This window comes from Cyprinodon variegatus, unplaced genomic scaffold (genome assembly GCF_000732505.1).
Source record: "Cyprinodon variegatus isolate N-32 unplaced genomic scaffold, C_variegatus-1.0 Scaffold513, whole genome shotgun sequence".
Lineage (NCBI taxonomy): Eukaryota > Metazoa > Chordata > Actinopteri > Cyprinodontiformes > Cyprinodontidae > Cyprinodon > Cyprinodon variegatus.
This window is the reverse complement of record NW_015150966.1, coordinates 571,541-599,325: the sequence shown is the minus strand read 5'-3', so window position 1 is coordinate 599,325 and position 27,785 is coordinate 571,541. Positions and strand designations below refer to the sequence as shown.

The window sequence follows — 27,785 nt, the reverse complement described above, 5'->3', positions numbered from 1 at the left end:
TGTGTTTTATGCTTTTTAATGTGTTTTAAAATGTTTTAAATATCCATGCATAATTAGCACTTTGTATGTGTCTCATGAAATCCCCTGTTTTTGTACAGATTTGTGCAGCCCTGCTGGGCTTAGGCTCATATTACGTGGAAACAACAGGGAACATCTCTTACCCAAAAACTCTACCGTGCGATGTTAGCGAGGTCGACAATGGGACTGCGGTGAAAGTGGATTGCACTGAAAGGTATCTCAAGGAAGTTCCCATCGCCATCCCAGGAGAGACTACCAATCTGACTCTCACCATCAACCATATTCCAAACTTGAACTCGACCTCCTTTCAGGGTCTTGACAACCTAACAGAAATTGACATGAGGTGCAACTGTGTACCCATCAAAATCGGCCCAAAGGACAACATGTGCACAAAGAGTTTGACAATTAAGGAGGATACCTTTACTGCACTAAGGAATTTGCGAGCACTCTATCTAGATGGGAATCAACTTGACAACATTCCTAGAGGCTTGCCATCAAATCTTGTCCTATTGAGTTTGGAAGTAAATCATATTTTCCACATTTCTAAGGAAAATCTTTCTGAGATCCAACATGTTCAGGTACTTTACTTGGGACAAAACTGCTATTATCGCAACCCCTGTAATGTTTCTTACTATATAGAAGACGGTTCATTCTCAAAAATGGAAAACTTATCAATATTGTCTCTTAAGTCAAACAACTTATCCTTTATTCCACATAGATTGCCTGCAAGTCTAAAAGAGTTATATCTATACAATAACAACATTCAAAAGATCTCTGATCAGGATTTTGAAAACTTGACAAACCTTGAGATTTTAGATATTAGTGGAAATTGTCCACGGTGTTACAACGCCCCTTTTCCATGCACCCCGTGCCCAAACAACAGTCCACTACAAATCAGTAAGGGAGCTTTTAAATTGTTGACAAAACTGAAAACATTACGTTTGCACAGTAACTCCCTGACATCCGTGCTGCCTGAATGGTTTACTAGTACAAAGGATTTGAGAGTGCTTGACCTCTCATCAAACTTTTTAGCCAGAGATATTGGATCCACCACCTTTCCTCTGTCCTTGGGCAAGCTAGAAGAATTGGACCTGTCTTTTAACTACGAGCTCCAGAGGTATCCTGAAACTCTGAGACTGAGCGACAGTTTTGCCTCCCTCAAGTCTCTCAAAATTCTCAGGATAAAAGGCTATGTGTTTCAGCAACTAAAGCCAGAGAGCATCGCTCCTTTAAAACCTCTACTAAATCTAGAGGTTGTAGATCTTGGCACGAACTTTATCAAAATGGCTAACCTCAGCATTCTGATGGAGTTAAAAAGCTTTCAAATAATCAGCTTATCTGATAACAAAATATCTTCCCCTTCTGATTCTCAAAATGTGTTTAGTTTTAATGGTGGTGAGCCCATGCAATGGTCCCCCATGTCAGCTGCTGATCAGTTCAAAAACAAGGAAGTGAGAGAGATTCATTACTTCAGATATGATGAATATGCTCGCAGCTGTAAATATAAAGATAAGGAACTTGGAATCGTTACTTTATTTGTCAAGAAGGAATGCAGCAAGTTCGGCAAAACATTAGATGTGAGCAGAAACAACATATTTTTTTTGCATTCAAGGTTTTTAAATCTTAAGGAGTTAAGGTGCCTCAATCTATCTGGAAATGCAATGAGCCAAAGCCTGAATGGAACTGAGTTTAGCAATCTGACAAATTTGCAGTACCTGGACTTCTCATCAAATCGGCTGGACCTACTTTACTTCACTGCATTCAAAGAGCTAAAAAATCTAGTCATATTGGATATAAGTAAAAATAATCATTACTTTGAGTCAGAGGGGTTGACTCATATGCTCAATTTTACTAAGAATTTACCAAAACTCAAAATACTCTTGATGAATCACAATAAGATTTCTACTTCCACCAACACAGAAATGGAAAGTGAATCTTTAGAGAGGTTAGAGTTCAGAGGAAATAGGCTGGATATGCTATGGAGAGATGGAGACACAAGGTACATCAACTACTTCAAAAAGTTGGTTAATCTGAGAGTGCTTGACATCTCTTCAAACAACCTTCGATCAGTTCAACGAGAAGTCTTCAGAGGATTGCCAGACAAGCTTTCTGATCTCTACATTAAAAAGAACAAATTGTCCTTTTTTGCATGGGGGGAACTCCAACTTTTGCACGATCTAAAAGTATTAGACCTCAGTGGAAATTACCTTACCTCTGTGCCAAGAATGCTGTCAAACTGTACCTCATCACTTGAGAAACTTATTTTACATGACAACAAAATCAAAAAACTTACACCCAATTTCCTCCAAGATGCTTTTAATTTAAAATATCTGGATCTTAGCTATAATCTTATAAGGTACATTGAGCAATCCAGCTTCCATGATGAAGTCATTAAGCAAATGGACATGTTGCTTCTGCACAAAAACAATTATATGTGCACATGTAATGCCTCGTGGTTCATCACTTGGCTAAACAAGACTAACGTAACCATCCCCCGCCTGGGAATAGATGTTAGCTGTGCTTCTCCTGGAGTACAGAAAGGTCATCTTGTGGTCTCAGTGGACCTACAGGCCTGCCAGCACTCCCTCATGTCAATCATCCTTTACACTCTCATGACCTCCCTACTGCTTGGCTTTCTTACTCTGTCCATCTCTAGTCATCTCTTCCTATGGGATGTCTGGTACATTTATCACTTCTGCAGGGCCAAGCTCAAGGGTTATTTACGCCTGCATTCTCAAAGTGAAGTCTACGATGCCTTTGTGATGTATGACAAAAATGATCCTGCAGTATCAGAGTGGGTGATGAAGGAGATGTGCCCTCATTTAGAGGAACACGGAGACCACCGATTGACCCTGTGTTTGGAGGAGCGAGACTGGGTCCCTGGTTGTCCACTGATTGACAACCTCTCGCAGAGCATCCACAAGAGCAAAAGAACTGTATTCATTCTGACAAAACAATATATCAAAGAGGGTCATTTTAGGACAGCATTCTACATGGCCCATCAAAGACTAATGGATGAAAAAAATGATGTCATCATTTTGATTTTTTTACAAAAGGTGTCTTGCAATTCAAGGTATCTCCGCTTACGAAAAAGACTGTACAAGCGGTCTGTGCTCGAGTGGCCAACAAACCCTCAGGCACAACCATACTTCTGGTTCAGACTCAGGAGTGTATTAGCTACTGAGAGCCACAAACATTATAGTAATCTCTTCAAAGAAATTCTCTGAAGACTTCATAATATACATGTATTGTAGGTTACATAGACGTATTGTTACAAAAAAAATAAGCCAGAAATTTTTTTTACATGCATTTTGCAATATGTTTGTAAATAAACAGGAAGTTGTTTCTTTTTTTTTTTTTTTTTTTTTTTTTTTTTACAACTGACATCAATTAAAATTGCAATCAATCTCAATAAACTATTTTTAATGTTTTAAAGTTATACTGCTTACAAAAAGACATTTATGCTATCTACGTTTTGCATTACTGGAAACATGAACTGCAGCCTTTTTTTGTATTATAACACATGATTCTAAAAATGGTTTTACTTGATAAGGTTGTGAGCAAGGAAATGACCAACGTGTACAGTTACAGTTCTGCAATTCATGTGCTTTTTCTGTCATGTTCAGTCTTGCTGAGCACATTTCAGTGTACTTCTTTAATATTTTTTCATAGAATGTGACTGAAAAGTAGAAGAAAAAGTAGTAAATTATTCTTGTAGGTATCATTGACAGATACCTTTTAGATCTGAAAGATTTTAATGTGCTAGATTTAGATGCTCAAGGATTTTGTGTGCGTTGTGGGTTTAATCTAGCATGTACAATGGTGAGTTTTCCTTTATAATTTTCTTTGTACCCATTATAAGAGAAATAATGTTTTTTGCAATGCTTAACTTTTGTGATTTCAGCATTGTTTTCATTATCTAATTGAATAATTAGACTTTATTTGATTCTGTGTTATGGATATTTGGTTTACCGTATATTAATCATTTTCAATTTGAATCGCAGCATCCACCATTTAAAGAATAAAGTAATTTGTGGTTTTCAAGTGTGCTTTAACATTCTAAATCCAGTGTTTATTTCCCATTGAGACCCAGAGAAATATTTGAGTACTAAGAAACAATGATTATGTATACATTCACAAATATTAATAATTATTACAATTATTATTATAGTAGTCTTATATGTCTTTTTAGAAGCGTTGAAGTCAGGTTTTAGAAGATTACCTGAATAAATTTAATAAACTTTATACTTGAGGAAATGTTTTTATGACCTTGATTTGACAACTATAAAAACAGCTCAGACTTAAATGGAAAAAACAAGGAATGTAAGTTTAAAGAACAATATTGAAATGCCCAGCAGCATAGCCAACAATCGTCATAGAGGTGACCAGGCAGCGACTGAGGGGTGACCAAAAAAGTTTAGGCGCAATAATCCAACTTCACTAACAGTTAAAATAACAATTACATCTATAATTTCGAAATAAATCACCGGAGATAGACTAGGCTGTACTTATACCTATGCTGTCTTATTTAAAGATATAATGGACAATTTTCTTTTGCCTTTTAGTTCTAGGGGGGTACTAAAAGGCAAAAAGCTAATAAACATATACTTGCTGCGCATGCACATCTCAAGTTTAAGTATTAAATATCCAGTTAGCTTTTTTAATATCTCAACTGCTCTCACCATATTCTTTGAATATGTCTGAGAGTCACAAGAGGCAAACCGTCTAATGATTTAATGCAAAGAAGAGGATAACCAGGGTGTATTTGGTAAACTGTTTTGAAAGCAAAACAGGTAGGATGGTTTTGTGCATGCTCAGTTGCTCAAAAAGTAAATGGACTTTTTTTTTTTAACTTTTTTTTTACCAGATAAAATAATGGACAATACTTTTAATAAAACTATATTATATACATATACATATTATTTCACCTAGGGGGGATGCATCATTTTTTGTGAAAAATCATACATATTGTTGCTACATTAGGTTCCCTGTGAAATGTAGGCAGATATCAGCCTGTTTTTACCCGCAAAAATTAGACTTCTCCAACGACGACCGGTGTGTGTCTCCTAACAGACCAGAAACAGAAAAACGATGACATTGGGGGGGAGTCGCTCTCGCTTACTTCATTTGACATTTGATCATCAGCACTCCAAAATGTAGCCTTGTTTTAATTGTACTTTTTTTTTTCCCAACACAACACAATTATGAAAGTATATGCATCATTACTGGTGCTTTCTTTTTTTCTTTTTCTTTTTTTGGAAGATTTTAATTTCTCAAGATTGTCTTTTCCACATGTTTTCAAAGCATTATTTTAGAACTAAAGAAGTGAAAGAAACATTTTTTGTTTCAAGTTGGGGGGTATCACACAGAATATGTTCTCATAGACCTTAAAATGGCTAGGACCACACCCTGATCGTACTTTTTATCTCAGAATATAGCATAGGTGTTTTTGCAGCAATAGATTCCTGATTATGTGCATTAAGGCTGGCTTACTGAGCCCAACCTCTTTTTCCTTTTGTAGTGAAGGGTTGTATAGAATGCTGCTGTTATCCTTAAACTCTGCTTGGTTTCAGTGTCAGGGATCGGAACAGAGGACCAAGAATTCAAAGCAAACAGACAGTCATACTTAAAAGCATTTATTGAGAAACACTGGATCTGCAATTTATCAGCTAAGGCCGGAATTTCTGCAGAGGGAAAACTCAGGTTAGTGACCACGTAAATCTGACCGGGGACAATTACAAACAAGAGTTCAGTTTGTGCACAAAGGAAGGAGTGGAATCCAGCCGAATGGTTCCAGGAGCTAAGGCCTTTAAGAATGCTGAACTGGATGACAAGCAGATCCAAGCAGACAAAGGAAGGCAGGACTTTCTTGAAGACAAAGACAAAACCGGTGTCGAAGAGGTTCACAGGAGTCCAGGCCAGAAGATCAGGGATCTGAAGAAGTACCAAAGGGAAATCCAGGTCAAACTCAGAAATCAGATCCAGGTTGAGTTTACCGGTAGTATCCAGCAGGAGTCCAAAGAAAGGTTCAGGCAAAAGATCAGAACCTAGCAGTTACAACAGGTTTATCCTGGGACAATGAGAAGTAGGATGTATCCTCATAGAAGGAGGGAGCTGGAGGTGGATGGCCACCGGGTTCATCACTTTAGTGATGAGAAATGTCCCAATAACATGACGTACCAACTTCCTACTATCCACCCTCATAGTCAGGTCTTCGGTGGAGAGCTAAACTTTCCTGCCTTCCGTTTGCGGGTGTTGGAACTCTCCAGTGGTTAGCAGCTTTAGCTTGACAAATCAACGAATTGCCAATGGATGGCTCAGGCATGATAGGAAAATAACCAAACTGCCATTAAGTTCCCTTTAAAAGGCTCTGGTTGCAAAGAACAGGGTAGTCAGAAATGCAGCCTGTCCTAGTGAAGCTTCTTCTTCGTCACCATACACGTTCATTCCACAGCTCCAGGATGTTTGCAAACACTGCAAAATAAAATATTTTTAAAAAATGTATTGAAATAAAAGTATGTTCACTTCTATTCCATTCACAAATGGAATAAGATCATTTCTGTTTAAATTAGGATAAAAAGTCCATTATCTTATTTCAGGGGCATAAAATCTAATTATCTGCCTTAAGGGCAGAAACAGTCATTCCACTCGCAGATCATCTATTTTACCTGATTATATTAAGAGCAAATACACCTTTTTTAAGGCATTTCTTCTTATTTTTTAATCTGGTTAATTCACCACTTATCGTCACATTCAAGCAAGTGAATAGAATGTCTGAAAAAACAGGCTCCCTCCTAATCATTACATTGAACGTTTCCTTCCAACAGTGACAAAGATGTGATTGTTTCAGAGTTATGCACATTTCTATAATCAGCTATTTAGGGACATACAGTATGTGTTAGTCGTGATCACCTTGTCCACCTTGCGAATCATCACACATAACTTAAAGCCCCTGTAACACCTTGACGATTTAGCCAGTGCATGCCTGATGTCCAAGAATGTTCTAAAACACTGGCATATGCTGAACGTTCTATGTATTTTTTCAATTTTGGGACAGAACTTATGTCCAACGACAGCCCATCTTATGCATAATGCACTGTAGCGTAATGCCCATGAAATGACACAAGCCAGTGTCCAGAGGGGGGCAGCAATGTGCCCAGAGGCGCACGGACTGCATAAAAAGATTAATATTATTGCGGTATTAACCTAGCCTCTGTTTACCACCTCCCAAAAAAAAGGGAATAAATAAATAAATACAACAGAAAAAAGAAAAAGAAAGAAAGAAGGTATGCAGTAGCAGCAGATTCAGCATCATGTCTGCTAGGGAGTTTGTTGGTCGTGGCTGTGGGCGTGAACGCAGGTAGGATCCAACACACTCACCTTCTCACTCACCCTATGATGGGGATGATGTCCAGAGGAGTACTAACGCTGTCCTCCTGTGAACCCCAACATATGCCAAAACGCTGCCAATACATCATCATACAGTAGAAACACGTCCAGCAGTCATCTGGAACATGTCAAATATGTTAATATGTGTTAGAGATGGGTTCTTGAAAAGTTACGCATAAGTTATGCACCAGTTACTCCATTTTTGGAAAAGCTAGACACCACGACTTATGAGTAACTTAGACTTAGCATATGTCAACTATCAAATAACTTACCTGTAACCTATGCCCCAGGTAAGAGCATACGCTGGCGTACGTTGGGATGTACTTGCGTACTCACCATATGTGACGTGTCTCTGCATGCTTCAGCGTGCTCATAACTTAAACAAAACTAACCGATAACTTATCCAACTTATGCCAGCATTTTCAACAGTTTTTTCATACGTCAGGCATATGCTGGCTAACTCGTCAAGGTGTGACAGAGGCTTTAGGAATTAATCCTAAGATCCATCAACCATTTATTCTCAGTAAGACTGAAACTGTCACATGGATGATACCATACATTCTATACATTGTAAGCACGTACTGTAGGTCAATGTGAACGTATGTCTAGAGATAACAAATACAGTGAACATTTCCACTTCACATCTGATTATATGTTTTTGTAGATTTTCCAAGAGTGGTGGTACATTAATGTGGGCAGATGAATGCGATTCAGTCTCACCTGTTGGGTTTAAATCATAAAACAAAAAAAAATAAGAAAACATCTAGCTCAATCCTCCTTGACTTGATACAGTTAAATATGAGACAACTTAAATAAGTTTTAGTCCTCCATAGTTTGATATTGTTTTCCAATGAAAATATGTTATGGAAGTGTGGATTGCATCACAGTTTCATGTTATACTTTTTTATACTTCCCAAGTTGTGTGTAAAAACACTGCACCACAGGATTTTTGTGCATAGGCACATTCTATAAATGAGGCCCTAGGTAAAACAGCTCAATGAGGTGATAACTTTTGTTGTTCTTTTTGTATTTTGTTGAACAGTTTCAAAAGTATAACAGGGAAATTTATTGTAGTGACTTTATTATTTTTTTCTTTCAGACAGCAAAGTGCTGGATTCATCTTTTTCTCATTGGTCTATACTGCAATCTGGAGATCCAACCTTCTGTCTGCAAAACTCGCTGGAGAGCAAAGTTCCTGTGTGATGTGATGGAGCCTAATATTTCTTCAGTCCGATTTGACTGTAGTGCTCGAGCTCTAGAGAAGGTACCTAAAGGGATAACTAACAATGTTACTGCCCTTGATTTATCGGAAAATTCCTTGAAGACAATTAAAGCTGACGCATTTTCAGGTCTGCTGAATCTGACTTGGCTTAATCTCAACTGTGCAAACCTGAAGAAGAAAGTGATCTTTAAGGCAAATCTCAAGAGCCTAACAAAACTGCATGAGTTGAGGTTGGCTGGTAATGGTTTTGATGAAATTCCAAACAACCTCCCTGAAAGTGTGGAAATCCTTGAGCTGAAAAACAACAACATCACATTTCTGAGAGACAGGAGCTTTGCTGGTTTACCAAACCTGAAACAACTCTGGTTATCTAATAACTGCTACTACTGGAATCCATGTGGAAAATATTTTAACATCTCAGAAAACTGTTTTACCCACATGTCCAAACTGCAAGATCTGGATCTGTCTTATAACAACTTAAGCCATGTTCCAAAAGGCCTACCGGAGTCTTTGACAATGCTTAATGTGAGTTGTAACAGAATACAGCACATATCAAAGGAAGAATTGTTTGGTTTAAACCAGTTGAAACTCCTTAAAATACAAGGAAACTGCCCCAGATGTGAAAATGCTCCTTTTCCATGTATACCCTGCCCTAAACGTTCACTTCAAATTGACCCTGATGCATTTGAAAATCTGTCACAACTTGAGGAACTCAACATGGGAGGAAACTCTCTGGAATATCTGAATCCATTGTGGTTTAAGAACCTAAGGAAGCTGAAACATCTGCTCCTTTCATTTAACTTTTTACTCAGTGAATTTACTGAAAAGGCTGAATTCCTGCAATACCTCCCAAGGCTCAAAGTTATCGATATTTCTTTCAATTATGCTTTAAAACATTATCCTAAAACCATTAATCTTTCAAATGAGTTTTCAAAACTTCATTCATTAAGAACCTTGCATATGGAGGGGTTGGTCTTCCAGAACATTGAACCAGACACACTCAAGAGTCTCTATGGACTTAAAAATCTATCAGCCCTGAATTTGGGGACTAACTTTATTATTTGCTGTAATTCAACTGTATTCAGGAAGTTTAATTTCTTGAAAGTAATTTACATGGCAGAAAACAGGCTCAGTCCTACTCCAAATATAAATCCTTCCAGCTCAGAAAATGGATACACTCAACAAGCCGATTTTTCGATTTCTTCATTTATAAAACTTCCGCCTAAAGACCCTGTATTTGAGTTATCTCATGGTCTTATAAAGCAACAGTGTTTTAATTCTGGACGAGTTCTAATTCTTAGTTCAAATAATTTGTTCTTCATTTCTCAAAAGCAGTTTGAAGGTTATGGGGATATCGCCTGTCTGAATCTATCAGGGAATGGATTCTCTGCAGCACTTAATGGCACAGAGTTCTCATTACTGCCTAATTTGACCTACTTGGACTTGTCCTTCAATAAAATCAATCTAGCTTATGATTATGCTTTTCAGGAACTGAAGAAATTACAGGTATTAGACCTCAGTTGGAATTCCCACTATTTTATGGCATATGGAATAACTAAAAATTTACATTTCCTAAAAAACCTACCTGTCCTGAGGGTACTTAATATGAGCCATAATTCAATTTCAACATTAACAACCAAACAGATGCACAGCAGTTCTTTAGCAGAACTACAGTTTACACACAACAAGCTTGGAACTCTTTGGAAAGAAGGAGAGGACTCCTATAAGACTCTTTTTACCAACCTAAAGAATTTGACAGTTCTAGATATATCCTGGAACAATATTAAACATATTCCTCTCGATGTTTATGAAAAGCTTCCTCGGAACCTGACAGAACTACGCATCAGTCACAACAAAATGACAGATTTTTTATGGGACAGTCTATCTTACTTCCCTCACCTTAGAATTTTAGACCTGAGCCACAATTCCTTGTCCAATATAGCCGGTGTTAAAAAAGCAACTAGCCTCTCTTTGACTGTTCTTGATCTGACTAACAATCTCATTTTTCACTTGGGAAAGTCATTCTTCAGTGGCATTAAAACCCTTGAGACTCTGAGCCTCAGCTCCAACAAACTAAATATCATCAATCAGTCCACCTTCCAACCAAAACCTGAGAATCTTAAGACTTTGTTTTTGCAGAGAAACCCATTTCAATGTACATGTGATTCTTTGGATTTCATCGTATGGATTGGAAAAAGAGAGGTAAAGATTCCAAGACTGACAACTGATGTAAGATGTGAAACACCAGAAAAGGACAGGAACCAACCACTGATATACTTTAATATTGACCAATGTGTAAATGACGATGAGGCCTTCAGAATGTACATTCTCACAACCTTCTTCCTTATTGTCTTTATGTTTGTGGCAACAGTTGCTCACATGTTCTACTGGGATGCTACCTATGTCATGCACTATATCAAGGCTAAACTGAAGGGATACAGATCATTGTACTCACAGGAAAATATTTATGATGTCTTTGTAACCTATGACACCAAAGATCCATGTGTATCTGATTGGGTAATGATGAATCTACGAGTGAAATTAGAAGAGGAGGGAGAGAAACTTCTTCCGTTGTGCTTGGAGGAGAGGGACTGGCTCCCAGGAGTGCCTCTAGTGGATAACCTAACACAGAGCATCAGAAATAGTCGCAAAACAGTGTTTGTCCTGACAAAGGGCTATGTTAAGACTGGGGTGTTCAAACTGGCATTGTATCTGGCCCACCAGAGACTGCTTGATGAAAATATGGATGTGATTGTGTTGCTGATGCTGGAACCTGTCCTGCAGCATTCTCACTTCCTGCGCCTAAGAAGGAGGCTGTGTGAGAAAAGTGTTGTGGAGTGGCCCAGAACAGCAGCTGCTGAACCTTGGTTCTGGCAAAACCTAAGAAATGTTTTAAGAGTAGACAATCGTATAATATACAACAAGGCTTATACAAAAGTCTTCAGCATGAAATAACAAGGAAGACAACACAAGCACATTGGAAGTGTTTGGGCTATTAAAGCAATTTCATTGCAATAGCTGTTTTACCATAGGTATAAAGGTTATGGTTCAAACATATTCTTTATGTTTTTGTTAAGCATTTCATGGTGAATGAAGAGCGCTGTAAAAATAAAACTTCCCTTGTCAAGATGGTTTATTGTTATGAACACACTTCCCTGGTTCCATTACCATGGTATTCTAATGTAGCACAGTAAAAAAAAAAAAAAAAAAAACGCAGAAGTTTTTGCCACTTGTCTCCACTGTACGGGAACTAATTTAAAGTTGTTGCAGTGAGGAAATGAAACTGTTTAACATTTACTTCTGCAATTTACATGCTAGATTTCCCCCACATCGTGTCCTGTTTGGCGAGAAAGTGTAGTCCTTTTGTTTTTGACTGCAGCAAGCGGAATTCTTTCTTTCAAAACGTGCAGATATAAGGAACCAGAGCATAAACTACAGTACATTCTGATCAGATACTAATGTTTAATATAACTGTCTTGTTTCATTTTTGTAATTCCATAAGAAATTTATTTTCTTTAGCTAGACTATAATTAACAGAGTTAGATTTGAAGTTTTGAAAGATCAATACTATCCAAGCGCAATGGTGAGTTTTACTAACAAGTCTCTCAGTGTATATATGTGTGATTGGAAAAATATCTGTCTTTCTTAAATTATACTGTTTTTGTGCTAAATGCTAATTTACTAACTGGGTTTGAATCTGTATATCATTATTTCCCCAAAAACTCCTTTCTTTTGTTGTAAGGCATTTTGCCTTTTAAATGTTTGCTCTATAGCAAATGATTTACATTCATACATTGAGATAAAGATGCATAAACTGTTTCAGCTTTACAGCTAAATTCTTAATTTTTTGGTAAGGCTCTGAGTAATGTTATTGTATGCATTAATGCACTTACCTACACAAATATTTGCTTACTTAAAAACTGGTATGACCTAATTGCTTGAAATCACAGATTCAAAATAAATAACCACCTAATATCAAAAGCTTCTGTTGTTTGTAAAATGTGTGTTTAGATTTTAATTAAATTATATTAAATGTGTCAGTGCGCTGACCTGTGCTGCTGTTTTAGTGTCTACGGATGCCTTTACTGTATACATGTGATTTTTACAGTGATACAGCTACATTAACGTTAGTAATGTGAACAATTAGACTAAATACATTGCCTAAAAAAGTAATTAATGAAGAACAGTTACCTTTTACTGTTTTTCAAACTGACTAGCAAATTAATATACGTTTAGATTTAACAAATACAATTTTGCACTATAATTTTAAAATGATTTTCTTATTACCTCACTGTGGAAAATCATGATGCTCAATTAAAAAATTACATCTTTCAGGTTTTTCTGATTTTTTCCCTTTTGGGGTGGGGGCCAGACTAAAACAGGACTTCTGTTAGATCGATGCTTCTTATAAAACACATTTACTTTTATATGAGAGTGTTAAAACACTCATACATGAAAAAAACATCTACAATTTTTAAATGTGGATGTGTGGAATCTCCAGGTACAACAGAATGAATCGTCAATAACATTATGGTTTTATAAAAGGAAATGGCTGATTCCTTTCTCAAGTGTCTTGTTTTGGATTTCAAACATACCACATGGGGAAGCTGGTTACATATATTATATACCAGGGTAGTTTTGTTCTTCGTTAAGGATAGTATGTAGCAAAATCCCAATTGTATGACCGACTTTATCGACTGGATCCAGCATCACAGTAGGTTAGACAACATTGATTTTATATAGTACTGAAAAAACTAAAGAACACACAGAAGAGCCATCAGATTTTTAATTGGAAAAAAAAAAACGCATGTTGAATATCCATACAATTATAAAATGTGTAATGTGTTAGGAACAATTGCATTAGCTGATAGAAATAAAAATGATCAACCCACAGAGGGCTAAGTCCAAAGTTGCCAGTTGAAAGTTAAAACCTTATGTAACGGGCTATTCAAATTTTCAGAAATGTCTTTCCAGCAACTTAAAATGGCACTCAGTAGTTTGTGTGACCTCCATGTGCTTGTATGCATCCCTGACAGTATCAGAGCAGGTTCCTTGGGAGTTCACAGATAATGAACTTGGGTATCTCCTTCCAGATCCTGATCATATGAATCCAATAATCTGCCCATGTTTGATCGCCATCAGTCCACCACAGAGCTAACAGGTCTCCGAAGGACTTTAAGTCTCCCTTCGCTCTGCAGCAGGGGGGTATCTCTTTAGTATTTGGTCTCAGAAACATCTCCACAAGGGCTGTGTGCTGAGTGCCAAACTCTACAGGCCAGTTCACCTATGACTGTGCCCCTTCCCACCCTACATGTAATGTGATGTGATGGGGCTCCTCTACAGCAGGCATCCCCAACCTCGGTCCTCGAGGCCCGCTGTCCTGCAGGTTTTAGAGGTTACGCTGCGTTAGCACAGCTGATTATAATGATTGGAGTATACCAAAAGCCTGTTAATCAGCTTTCAATTAAAATCAGCTGTGCTGGAGCAAGGAAACCTCTAAAACATGCAGGACAGCAGCCCTCGAGGACTGAGGTTGGGGATGCCTGCTCTACAGGACTGATGGCTCTGCCTAGGGAGATGAGGTGAAACAGCTAAAACTGTTGTGTTTAGAGAATACCTTGATCCTAAACACTACAAAATACAAAGCACCTGATCACAGACTTCAGGATGAAACATTTTAGCTCTGTCCATCAATTCGAACTACATGAAGAGGGTCTCCAATTTCCAGTTTCTGAGTTTAAAGACAGAGAACAATCTGACATGGACTGTCAACACCACCAGCATTGTCATGAAAGTACAGAATAAACTACTGTACTTTTTCGAGAATACTGAGGCACAACCATCTTATGCAAAAGCTGCTGGTGTCCTTCTAGCACCACTCCAGAGAACTGTCACCACAGTCCAACAAATCATCAGATGTCCTCTCTCTTTACTAGAGGAACTCGACAACACCTGGTGCCTTAAAAAAAGAACACAAAAAAATTCAGAGACCTGTCTCATCCAGGACACTTACTTTTAGAACTTCTGCCATCTGGTAGATGAAAGAAGGCACTGAAAACCTGAACAAATGTTTTTCTGCCAGAGGAATAGCTGTACTCAATTAAGCCATGTTAGGACCTATTTTTTTAACCAATATATAAATAGTACAAAAATTTCAAATACCTTTTTTCATTTCATAAATATCTTGTTTGTGTTCATTATTTTGGTCTACAACTTGTACAATGTCAGTAAAGAACATTAAGTCTTCAATCTGTGAAGGAAATATTGGAGAGAGGTTAATATTATAGGAGGTAGGAAGGTTTGTTATATGTTTTAACTGGTATGAAAGTCTAAATTTTTTAATAGTTTATGGGTTATTGACTCTTTAAAAGAGCTATTGGCATTTCCAGATAAACCATCAGCTCATAAAACATTTTTGTGAACCCTATTTGCTTCATTAATCCGATGAATGTTTTTGCTTTGACAAAATTGTGATGCTATTTGAAGATAGGGTAGGGTAAGGGAGAGAGTTGACAACATTGTTGGTACTTCTTAAAAGATTAAAGCACAGAAAAAATCCAGAATTTCTGTTCACCGAAGCATAAATAATTCACTCCATGAAAAAAGTATATCCAACCCAGCTATAGACAATATACAATGCTCAAAAAGTAAAGGGAACACTCATATAAAACATCCTAGATCCTAATGAATAAAATATACTCATTGAATACTTTGTTCTGTAGCAAGAACTGACAACAAAATCACACATAAATCATCAGTGAAAGTTTATTTCATTAATCATTGGAGACCTGGATTTGGAGTCACACACAAAATTAAAGTGGAAAAACGCACTACAGCCTGATTCAACTATAATGTAATGTCCCCAAAAACAGGTCAAAATTAGTCTCAGTATCATGCGTTGCCTCCACATACCTGTATGGCCTCCCTATAACGTCTGAGTATACGCCTGATGAAGTGGCAGGTAGTCTCCTGAGAGATCTCTTTCCAAACCTGGGCTAAAACACCAAGTCCTGAACAGTCCATAGTGCAACGGGACAATGGTGGATGGTTCAAGACATGATGTCCCAGATTTGCTCAATCAGATTCAGGTCTGAGGAACGGGCGGGCCAGTCAATAGCTTCAATGCCTTCATCTTGCAAGAACTGCTGACACACTCCAGTGACATGAGTTCTAGCATTGCCCTGCATTAGGAGGAACCAAGGGCCTACCACACCAGAATATGGTCTCACAAGGGGTCAGAGGATATCATCTCAGTATCTAATGGCAGTCATGCTACCTCTGGCGAGCACATAGTGGGCTGTGAAGCCCTCCATGCCTTATTCAGTGTGAATTCACTGAACGTGCTGACACAACTGGAATACTTTCTTGAAATAACATAGAACAAAGCTACCCTGGTAAATGTAGGCAATCATCTGCTATTTATGTTATAACTGAAACACCCCAACATGATACATTAAAACAACAACAGGAAGAAATAATATTTTTTCAAAAATACTTTAAGTTATTGAATGCATTCAGATTTATTGATGTATAACTATTACTGTGGCACACAATTTTTTTTAATGGTACCAAAAAGATGCAATTAAGCAAAAAAAAATAAAAATAAAAAATAGCAGTTAATTGCAACAAGAGCCCATCTGTTCATTTGAGATACAGGTTTTTTAATAAGCTTTTTCTCATCAATATCATTCCCTTTACTATTAATTTCAGACAGCAAAGTGCTGGATTCATCTGCTTCTCCTTGGTCTATACTGCATGCTGGAGATCCAACCTTCTGCCTGCAAAATTCGCTGGAGTGCACAGTTCCTGTGTGATGTGATGGAGCCTAATATTTCTTCAGTCCGATTTGACTGTAGTGCTCGAGCTCTAGAGAAGGTACCTGAAGGGATAACTAACAATGTTACTGCCCTTGATTTATCGGAAAATTCCTTGAAGACAATTAAAGCTGACGCGTTTTCAGGTCTGCTGAATCTGACTTGGCTTAATCTCAACTGTGCAAACCTGAAGAGGAATGTGATCTTTAAGGCAAATCTCAAGAGCCTAACAAAACTGCATGAGTTGAGGTTGGCTGGTAATGGTTTTGATGAAATTCCAAACAACCTCCCTGAAAGTGTGGAAATCCTTGAGCTGAAAAACAACAACATCACATTTCTGAGAGACAGGAGCTTTGCTGGTTTACCAAACCTGAAACAACTCTGGTTATCTAATAACTGCTACTACTGGAATCCATGTGGAAAATATTTTAACATCTCAGAAAACTGTTTTACCCACATGTCCAAACTGCAAGATCTGGATCTGTCTTATAACAACTTAAGCCATGTTCCAAAAGGCCTACCGGAGTCTTTGACAATGCTTAATGTGAGTTGTAACAGAATACAGCACATATCAAAGGAAGACTTTTTTGGTTTAAACCAGTTGAAACTCCTTAAAATACAAGGAAACTGCCCCAGATGTGAAAACGCTCCTTTTCCATGTATACCCTGCCCTAAACGTTCACTTCAAATTGACCCTGATGCATTTGAAAATCTGTCACAACTCGAGGAACTCAACATGGGAGGAAACTCTCTGGAATATCTGAATCCATTGTGGTTTAAGAACCTAAGGAAGCTGAAACATCTGCTCCTTTCATTTAACTTTTTACTCAGTGAATTTACTGGAAAGGCTGAGTTCCTGCGATACCTCCCAAGGCTCGAAGTTATGGATTTTTCTTTCAATTATGCTTTAAAACTTTATCCTAAAACCATTAATCTTTCAAATGAGTTTTCAAAACTTCATTCATTAAGAACCTTGCATATGGAGGGGTTGGTCTTCCAGAACATTGGACCAGACACACTCAAGAGTCTTTATGGACTTAAAAATCTATCAGCCCTGAATTTGGGGACTAACTTTATTATTTGGTGTGATTCCACTGTTTTTAGGAAGTTTATTTTTTTGAAGGTGATTTATTTGGCAGAAAACAGGCTCTGTCCTACTCCACATATAAATCCTTCTTGCTCAGAAAATGGATACACTCAACAAGCCGATTTTTCGATTTCTTCATTTATAAAGCTTCCGCCTAAAGACTTTTTATTTGAGTTATCTCATGGTCTTATAAAGCAACAGTGTTTTAATTCTGGACGAGTTCTAATTCTTAGTTCAAATAATTTGTTCTTCATTTCTCAAAAGCAGTTTGAAGGTTATGGGGATATCGCCTGTCTGAATCTATCAGGGAATGGATTCTCTTCTGCACTTAATGGCACAGAGTTCTCATTACTGCCTAATTTGACCTACTTGGACTTGTCTTTTAATAAGATCGATCTGGCTTATGATTATGCCTTTCAGGAACTGAAAAAACTTGAGGTGTTAGACATCAGTTGGAATTCTCACTACTTTAAATCTTATGGGATAACGCATAATTTGAACTTTATAAAAAACCTACCTGTCCTGAGGGTACTTAATATGAGCCATAATTCAATTTCAACTTTAACAACCAAACAGATGCACAGCAGTTCTTTAGCAGAACTGCAGTTTACATATAACCAGCTTGGAACTCTTTGGAAAGAAGGAGAGGACTCCTATAAGACTCTCTTTACCAACCTAAAGAATTTGACAGTTCTAGATATATCCTGGAACAATATTAAACATATTCCTCTCGATGTTTATGAAAAGCTTCCTCGGAACCTGACAGAACTACGCATCAGTCACAACAAAATGACAGATTTTTTATGGGACAGTCTATCTTACTTCCCTCACCTTAGAATTTTAGACCTGAGCCACAATTCCTTGTCCAATATAGCTGGTGTTAAAAAAGCAACTAGCCTCTCTTTGACTTTTCTTGATCTGACTCACAATCTCATTTTTCACTTGGGAAAGTCATTCTTCAGTGGCATTAAAACCCTTGAGACTCTGAGCCTCAGCTCCAACAAACTGAATATCATCAATCAGTCCACTTTCCAACCAAAACCTGAGAATCTTAAGACTTTGTTTTTGCAGAGAAACCCATTTCAATGTACATGTGATTCTCTGGATTTCATCGTATGGATTGGAAAAGGAGAGGTAAAGATTCCAAGACTGACAACTGATGTAAGATGTGAAACACCAGAAAAGGACAGGAACCAACCACTGATATACTTTAATATTGACCAATGTGTAAATGACGATGAGGCCTTCAGAATGTACATTCTCACAACCTTCTTCCTTATTGTCTTTATGTTTGTGGCAACAGTTGCTCACATGTTCTACTGGGATGCTACCTATGTCATGCACTATATCAAGGCTAAACTGAAGGGATACAGATCATTGTACTCACAGGAAAATATTTATGATGTCTTTGTAACCTATGACACCAAAGATCCACGTGTATCTGATTGGGTAATGATGAATCTACGAGTGAAATTAGAAGAGGAGGGTGAGAAGCTTCTTCCTTTGTGCTTGGAGGAGAGGGACTGGCTCCCAGGAGTGCCTCTAGTGGATAACCTAACACAGAGCATCAGAAATAGTCGCAAAACCCTGTTTGTCCTGACAGAGGGCTATGTTAAGACTGGGGTGTTCAAACTGGCATTGTATCTGGCCCACCAGAGACTGCTTGATGAAAATATGGATGTGATTGTGTTGCTGATGCTGGAACCTGTCCTGCAGCATTCTCACTTCCTGCGCCTAAGNAAGACTGGGGTGTTCAAACTGGCAATGTATCTGGCCCACCAGAGACTGCTTGATGAAAATATGGATGTGATTGTGTTGCTGATGCTGGAACCTGTGCTGCAGCATTCTCACTTCCTGCGCCTAAGGAGGAGGCTGTGTGAGAAAAGTGTTGTGGAGTGGCCCAGAACAGCAGCTGCTGAACCTTGGTTCTGGCAGAACTTGAGAAATGTTGTAAGGGTGGATAATCAGATCATGTATGGCAAGACTTATAAAAAGTTCTTCAACAGCAGGTAGAGGGGGTTAATGGTTGTTGAATAAAACATAGGATTTTTTTTTATTTATTTCTTAGGATATTTATATTTTGAAATACACCATAGTATCTGTAATTATTTGCATCAAAACAGGCCAGGAATCTTAAATTTCAAAAATATGAAAAAAAAAAATCATTGTAAATGACTTATCTTTTACACCAGCAAGTGAAAGAGGGTGGTTATCATGCACAACGACTGTCATAATCTAAACAATAAACACATTGAAAACATTACTAATCATTAATAAAATGTATTAAATTCAGTGTATGTTAGAATGAGCTGAATTCCTTTTTCTATCATGCTAGTTATTCCATTGTTATCTAAATTATTTTAGGGTGGTCTATAACTCAGAAAATATGGGGTACTTTCATAAGTAGGAACTGCATCTTTTTTGATAAAAGGATAATTATTTGAAAAGACCGTTGCTTATTGTTTTAATATATATGTGTATGTAATGATGTTATACTGATATTTATTCAAATTCTGTCAATTCACATAATTAAACAAAACGTTGAAATAATAATAGATTGTATACATTCATGTCCATTGAAATGATTGATTTTTTCTACAATCTGTAAATGCCTTTTTTTAAATAAATCACGAATAACTAAAACTCATCATCAGTTTCCGTTTGAAGTCTTTTTTTAACTGTCAGGACTGGAAAAAAAAGAGATATTTATAACTTCATAATCAGCCTATAGTCGTTCCTCGCCTGATATACCGTGTTAGACCACACGGGGTCGCTAGTAGTAAACATTTAAAAACGCATCATTCCACCCAGAAACGCTCTGGATTAAAAACCTTTGTGCGTTTTTGTGCATGAAGAAACGTCTAGAACCACTGCTGTGTTGCGCACAACCTCACGAGACAAGCGGAGTAATTTACCGGACCCCTTTTAATCATGTAAGCTAATGAGATGCAGCTGGTGTGGTTTAATTGAAAGTGCTTAGAAGTAGTCAGAAAAGATTGTCCTTACTTGTCCATACTTATATATCAATATGGATATGGGTGATATTTGACTTTAAATGAACCTAAAATAAAAAGTATATATTGATTTAATGAAATATAGCTGGTTGATAGACTTAGAAGAAGCGTGACGTCAGACGCTTATTAACATACTGGGCAGTATTTATAGGCTCATGGCGACGTGCATTATCACTCTGCTCCTGCTTCTTTGAGACAGTCTTCCTGTGTGGTCTCTGTGCTTGCAAGCTTGGTAAGTTCTCCTTTTGCATATTGAGCAATGCATAAACCTTCAGGTTATGTTTGTAGTTTCCAGATGAACAGATAATATTCTTAACATTTAGCTTTTAGTATTTTCTTTTTAAATTTACGGTTTAGTTTCAGAAATTATATGCTGAAATAAATGGTCTTTTGATGTTTATCAATGCTAACCACCTGCTTTATTTTTAAACAAAGTTTAAAGATGACTGTTTCCCTTAAATGTTGGGTTTGACTTAATTTCTAGCAAGCCTCTAGAAAGTTACAAGTTTGTTTTCTGATTAGGTCCCCTACAATCATGTCTGACAAACCTGATGTTACTGAGGTCACAACCTTTGACAAAACCAAGCTGAAGAAGACTGAAACCCAAGAGAAGAACCCCCTGCCAACTAAAGAAAGTAAGTTCTACTCTGATTAACTTTATTGCAGGCATTTGTTTTATGTGGCTAACTCCTGATTCCATTTTTGCTCCAGCAATTGAACAGGAGAAGGCAGAGTCATCATGAAGACCGGTCTATGTACTGCACATCCCACAGCAATGGCATCAAATTCTTCTGGATATGGCTTCCCTTGGCGTGGGATTTCTTTAATCCCTGCTGTGGAATGATGGACTTGCTTGTGGCCTCCTCCTGGCCAGTTTTGAATGCTCACTAAGCAAGATATTTCTTGTAAACCTGGAATGCACAATTTTCAGAATGTCGAAAATTAAAACAAACTTGAGAAAAACATGGTGTATAGTCTTGTTTTAATGGAAACCTCGTTATTTGGACTTTGTCTGAATCTTGAGCTACATCTAACTTGGGTTTTTGAAAGGGCAATTAATGCTGCAGCTGGTGTGGGGGGGGGGGGGGTTTCTCCCCCAAAGGCATGTAAAAGATTAATGTAAATTTACTTTTGAAGTAAACAGGCTGGTGCCAACAATATTTAACACCTTTCAAATGTTTGCAAGCTGTCCTGCCAGTGGATCCAGTTTCCCAGAAAAGGGAGAATAAAAGCAATTGAAGCTGGGGTGGGAAATGAGCCACAAAATGTCTAAAGAAAATGTTAACAAGCCTTAATAGGAAATGGTGCATAAGGTCACTGGTTAAAAAAATTCTCCAAGTTGCCCAGAACTTAACACTAGCTTGGACCAAAACTGGTAAACATTCTAGGACTTCACCAAATCTCAATGTTTTGACTTATCCGATCCAGGTTTTTGAAGACTGCAGGGTTATTGAGAGGGATTGCGTCATGAATAGGCCCCAGAATTTTTTTTTTTTTTTTTCCAAACACTACCTGCTTCAGTAAGACTAAAATGTACTGCCATTCACTTAGTTTTAATGGTGCCAATGGGCTCGTGTGGGTCAGGGACATTTCTATGCCACGTTTTTAATAACTGACCAAATCAAGATGAATGACATCAAACGATGCAAAGCCACCTTATTTTTAGGTCCGTAATCAGTTTAGACCTACACTAGTGCTTTTTTTGTGATGCATTGTAAATGCAACCTAGACTCCATCTGCCACTATTTTAACAAACTCCACAGCTTATGTGTAGGAATTTAAGTTGATTTAAAAACTGCTACTGTAACTGCGTATGGATGCATACATTGCATGTGATAAATTCAATACGATGCACAACCCAAATGGGGCTTAACATGCATGGTAAAAAGTTACAAATAACAAGTGAAAGAGCTGTGATACAGCTAAATATTTTACATGCCCCAACATTTGAGATGCTACTAAAAAAATACTTATACACACAGCCTATTTTTAAGCTTCAATTTTGTACTAAAGATGTAGTTGTGTCTGACACCCTGTTTAGACATATCTTTTTGTGTAGCTTGTAAAAGGCTATGCTGATAGGGCTAAACGCAGGCTGAAGGCTGATTTTTAAATGTGGGGGGGAAGTGATGTCACAGCTTTGGGCAGCAGTTCTCCATGACTCATCTTTGAGGCTATGGCGATTTTCTGACTTTGAGCGATCAAACTTACAGGAAAGACAAGTTTTTTATTTCTGTTTCTATGGTAGCAGACAGACTTCCTGTCACACAATGACAGACTATTGTTCTGACCTCAAATTTATTTTACCTACACAATTCGTGTTGATTTCTAATTTTTACCTAGATATTTTAGCTATATCCGTATTCCATATTTATTGTTTTAATCAGTTTGTTTTGGGATCATGTCAGTGATGTTTAAGTAATCATGCAGATTAACCGTTTATCAGATCCGTCTGGGGATCAACAGATTATGGAACTTTGACGTTGACTGATTGGACTGTATGTAAATTGGATCTAAGACTCACCGTATATCAAATGTGTACCATAACTAATTGTTTAGATTTCAATTGAAATAATTAGATTCATATTCTTATCATTTAAACAAAACTGTATTGTATTCTCTCGGACTCAATTTTTACAGTTAGTTTAAATCCAATATTTTGATGGTTACATGAAGAAAAAAGTTCAAATTCCACCATTTTGATTTCCAATAAACTATATCTCTTGAGCAACCTCTAGATCAAATTAAATATCTCATATTTTATTTGAAGTGGGACATTTTTACTTAGATTTGAGTTGTAATTATAAATATGCCTACCAGACCTAAAGGAAGAAATACTAGTTCAAATAAAAGTACACCAAAGGGAACATAGCTAATCTTGGTCCAACTTTTTCCAAACTAACCCAGAGTATGTCATAGAGTAAACTTTTACCTCTATATGCAGCCACAGCAATACGTAAATGATCAAATAAAGAAATTTTTTTTTTATCTTGAGCTGTTAAAGGCCAGGCCACAAAAGAAAGTACTCCCTTGGGTTTGTTTATTTTTAATACTTGGCATTTTTTATGCCTATTTGTGGTGATAGAAGAAAAAAAAAATTCCACCATTGCATGAAAGGACAACATAAAAGCTATAGCTAGGTGAATAAACCAGTAGCACAAAGAATGATGACATAGCACCCTCACAGTGTCCTTTATACTGTTTCTCTGGTCTGAAATATTAAAAAACAACTACAAATCTGGAAGTATAAGTCTACTTGAAACCTTGTAAGCAACAAAATGCAAAGGCAGAGCAGCTTGATGTGGTTCTTCCTCTATTATGGCTTATAAGTAAGAGCATTGAAGTGGTATATAGACTTAATCAAGACTGTGTCTAAACTTTCGCTAAAGGTAATGGGCCTATAGTTTAAAATACATAGGCACTTTCCCAAACAATTACAGATGCTTGGTTCCAGGTACTTAGAGATTCACTTCCACACAGAAAGCCCATATCTTATCTTCAGGTAACACAGAACACATGTCAGATTAAATAATACTACTTATATTTCAGCGATAGTATCTAGGTGTTACTTTATTGTATCTCTTATAATACATGCATTTGTTGTCCTGTTCTTTTTGAATCTCTTTGCAGGTGATGAAGCAGATTGGAAATGTTTTATCGTTATCTCCCTTTTATCTCCTTTTTCTTTCATCTTTTATCCTTTTTTTTCTCTGTTTTTCCTTTCCTGTTCTACATACATTGCAGCATCCATATAATCTGTAAAACTCCCTGCATAATTATAATAAAGCAATTTATATGCATAAAACAAGCGGAACACTAAGGCGATAGCCGTACTGCTCCACTTGTGAACGTAAAATCTGTTGGGCTCTTTTTGGCTTCAAGACAATTATTCTTATTGCCACATTGCCAGACAGGACGCTGTAAAAAATATAAATAAATAAAAGATACACATGACTAATTCGAGCAAAATACTATCACAAATGAAGGTATAATCGCAGAGCAAAACTCTTTTTATATACAAGATTGATATCACTGATATACAAAACTAAAGTAAATCACTAATGTTGTTTTACAACTTGATGGTATAAGACCAATTCAGAACTGTACATCATTATTTCAGAGCCACATGTAGATATTTGTGCACAACTGCATACCTCTATATGTCTGTATAATTAGGTAGATAGATGTTTTCTTCCATTTTTTTAAGGTTTACATTTTTACATTTTCTTCTCTGTTGTTTTGTTCAATTGCTTTTCAACTAACGGTCTTGGGTCAAATGTCTTGAGTTTTCCTTCATAAGAATTTATTAAATTACTCTGAAAAGAAGTGGTGTAACTGAGCCACACCACTTCTTGCTCATTCCCTTTTTCAAATCTGTCCACACATTTTTTTATCAGCCTAAGGTCAGGCCTTTATGACAGCTGCTGTTAAATATTGTCTGTTGTTGTAAACCACTTCATGTAAGTATGTTTTATTATCCATTTGAATTACACATGTACACCCAAACATTAGACAATTTAAGCCATGTGTTTAGTGTAGTCAATATTCCCCTTAAGCACCTCATCATAGTGCAGCCACCCCCATACTTCACAGTCAAGTGGTTCCCATTTTGTCTCCAAATTTAAGGATGGCCATCATGCCCAGACACTCTAATTTTAGCCTCAAAGATAAAGGTCTTTACTTCCGATTACATTTGCAAACTGTTTTTTCCTTTTTTTTTTCTGTGTGCTTTGAGCAAAGAATGTCTTTTCTCAGTAGGATGTTGGCACCATTGAAGGAGAAGGAAGGGACACTGGTGCAGAATACAGTCAGTTTTGGGAATATTTAAAAAAAAATTTAATCTAATTTATGTCATGCAGAGAGGAACATAAGGTCATGTGTATTTTTGGACAGTGTTTTTAACATCAGGTTTTAACTGTACAGGAACATGAAAAAATATCCACATTTATCAAAATGGTAAGGACTCTTTTTCTAAAACGGATGTTCATCAGCTTTCACTATATAAAGTTCAGTGAAGGAAGTAGGGAAGGAAATTGAACCCAGAGTGGTTCCAATGACAGTTCCTCTATCATGGAGAAGTTGTGAGGTTCCTCACAAGCACCAAGAAAATTGTTTTGGTCTAATGAAGAACTTTAGCCACACGCTATGTTTGCAACTTGTTTTGTCCTTTTTTAGAAGGCTGTTGTCCCAAACTTGATTAGCATCATCCATGATCATTTATGTTGCATAATGACTTCTGGAATTGGCACATTTCCTTTTCTTTTTTTCCCAGAGGTTGTATCAAATTTGAAAGATTTTTCTGTGCATAGTGGCTGTTGAAACAGCCTCAGTCCACTCTGAAAAAGCTCCCAAAAAGTCCTCTGATGGATTTACAGTAGCTTGAATGAACAGAGAACTATGCAGGGATTCACCAACAACAACTCTATTCAAAGAAGTAGGGAGTGTAGAGAAAAACCATGCTGGACCCCCAAATGTTTGAAAAAGTTTAGCTCATGAGCATTTACAAAAATATTAGGAAGTGCAGTGGCAAGAGCGGATCATACTGAAAGCTGTGAGCCAAGATGAAGTTTTGTAATTGAAAGTTTTCTTATACTTTGTATGTTTACTTCAAACCTATAAACAGCTGTAATAGCTATTGCAAGTAATAGTTTAAATGACTCTAAAAGTTAAGGAATATACTTCTAGTATTTAACAATCATAAACCATGCCTGAATGGTGAAAGAAAGATAAGGGACATTTTCAGGTTCTCTAATTACATTTAAGCAGGTGCATTGTATTTAATTACAATCTAAATGAACTGATCACACACAAAATCAGTTATTCAGAAGCAAATATATTTAGGTCTGACTTTATGTAAATCATTTTATTGTTCCACAATGGGAAAATTCTCTCTCTGCATTTGACACATCCCCTTTGGGGAGCAGCAGGCTGCCATTGTGGGGCGCCTGGGGAGCAGTTAAGGGTTCAGGGTTTTGGTCATGCCACACCTCCAGTTGTCAATAGCTCACAAAGGACACAAATAATTGCATTAAAGGCCTGTTCAGATAGAAAATGTTTAATTTAAATATGTCAGATGGAAGATTCTAATCCTATTCGGTCAATATATATATATATATATACCTGCATATTAGAAAAAAATAAATAAAAGAGGAGAAACATTTTCAAATCTGGTGCGTAGATCTGTGACAGCATCTAACGTTTTTTTAAATTCTGACATCCTTATATGTGCAAGATACTCAACTAGAAGTGAACATTAGCATGCAGGAAACAGGACACATTGAGGGTTTTAAGCTTGCATGAAAATAACGATCATACTGGGGAGTGCAATCGAGTTGAAACAGGAAGTGAGAGGAGGGAGTGGGAAGTGGGATATTATTGGTTTGCATCTTTGCTTGGTTGAAAGGCGGAGGATAATTAAAGAACAAGCAAGCATGAGAGAAAAAGAGGCTTTCACAGTAAACCATTTGTCTCAACATCATGTGGCATATACATAATAAAGAAACAGATTGATTTTATTTTCTTGTTTTTTTTTGTTTGTTTTTTTTAATGTGTCTATATGTTTGATAGGAAGCTTGCTCGCTAAAGTCTTAAACTTTTTTAATACAAAAATATCCTTTCTGGACAAAGTAGTAGTATGGTAAAGAATTCACAAACATCTAAACTGACAACAGGATTTTACACCGTTAAAATCAGTAAAAAATATTTCTTGCTTCAACTCTTGTCACATACCACAGTGAGCATCAGCAGTGTCGCTGCATGTTAAAGCAACTCGATTGTGAATTTGTGGAAGCTCAGACACTTCATGGGTAAGTAACAGGATGTGGTTAAAGAGCTGCAGAGTCACACTGTTCATGCAAAGCGCCTCAGTTTAATTATGTGCTCAGCTGGGCCCTGAAATTGGCAAATGTTTTAAAACAAAAGTTGGTTTAAGAGCAATATTCATTATTTCAATTCTACTTCTTAAATTGAAAAGGTGGGAAGATAAAAATCACCACATCCCAAAGCATGTCTTTATGCAATATTTTCATTTGATCAAAATTTGTTAACGCCTTTGGTTCTCTGCTGTTTTAAGTTAGAAGGGAACAAAACCCTCATTCAATCACTAAAAAAAACAGTCAGCATCTATTTCAAAATTTTTCATCTGAGATTGCATTGTAAAGCAAAATAATTTTTAATTAATTATAAATTAATCTTAGAAAACTAGCTAAATCTGTTGCCTTTTATATATATATATATATATA

At 36.9% G+C, this 27,785-nt stretch overlaps 2 protein-coding genes and 1 long non-coding RNA gene across 4 annotated transcripts; all 3 read left to right on the top strand.

Moving 5' to 3' along the window:
* The first annotated feature begins 65 nt into the window (after positions 1 to 65).
* LOC107094898 lies at positions 66 to 11,809 on the top strand. Its single transcript, XM_015390789.1, is given in 3 exon segments — positions 66 to 3,239; positions 3,727 to 3,840; positions 8,507 to 11,809. Coding segments are annotated over 3 exon segments (6,429 nt in total). The 3' UTR covers positions 11,648 to 11,809.
* On the top strand, positions 11,806 to 20,081 carry LOC107094907 (toll-like receptor 8). The gene is made up of 3 exons (XM_015390797.1): positions 11,806 to 12,212; positions 16,340 to 19,153; positions 19,280 to 20,081. The coding sequence occupies exons 1-3, from the start codon at positions 12,210 to 12,212 to the stop codon at positions 19,541 to 19,543; spliced, it is 3,081 nt and encodes a 1,026-aa protein (XP_015246283.1). The 5' UTR covers positions 11,806 to 12,209; the 3' UTR covers positions 19,544 to 20,081.
* Positions 20,082 to 20,448: 367 nt separating this feature from the next.
* Positions 20,449 to 21,502, top strand: LOC107094900. 2 transcript variants are annotated; one of them, XR_001481703.1, is made up of 4 exons: positions 20,449 to 20,463; positions 20,687 to 20,776; positions 21,067 to 21,179; positions 21,256 to 21,502. It is a non-coding gene; the product is annotated as an uncharacterized LOC107094900 (long non-coding RNA). The 2 variants fall into 2 exon arrangements; XR_001481702.1 differs by having other exon boundaries at positions 20,458 to 20,776.
* Positions 21,503 to 27,785: the final 6,283 nt, after the last annotated feature.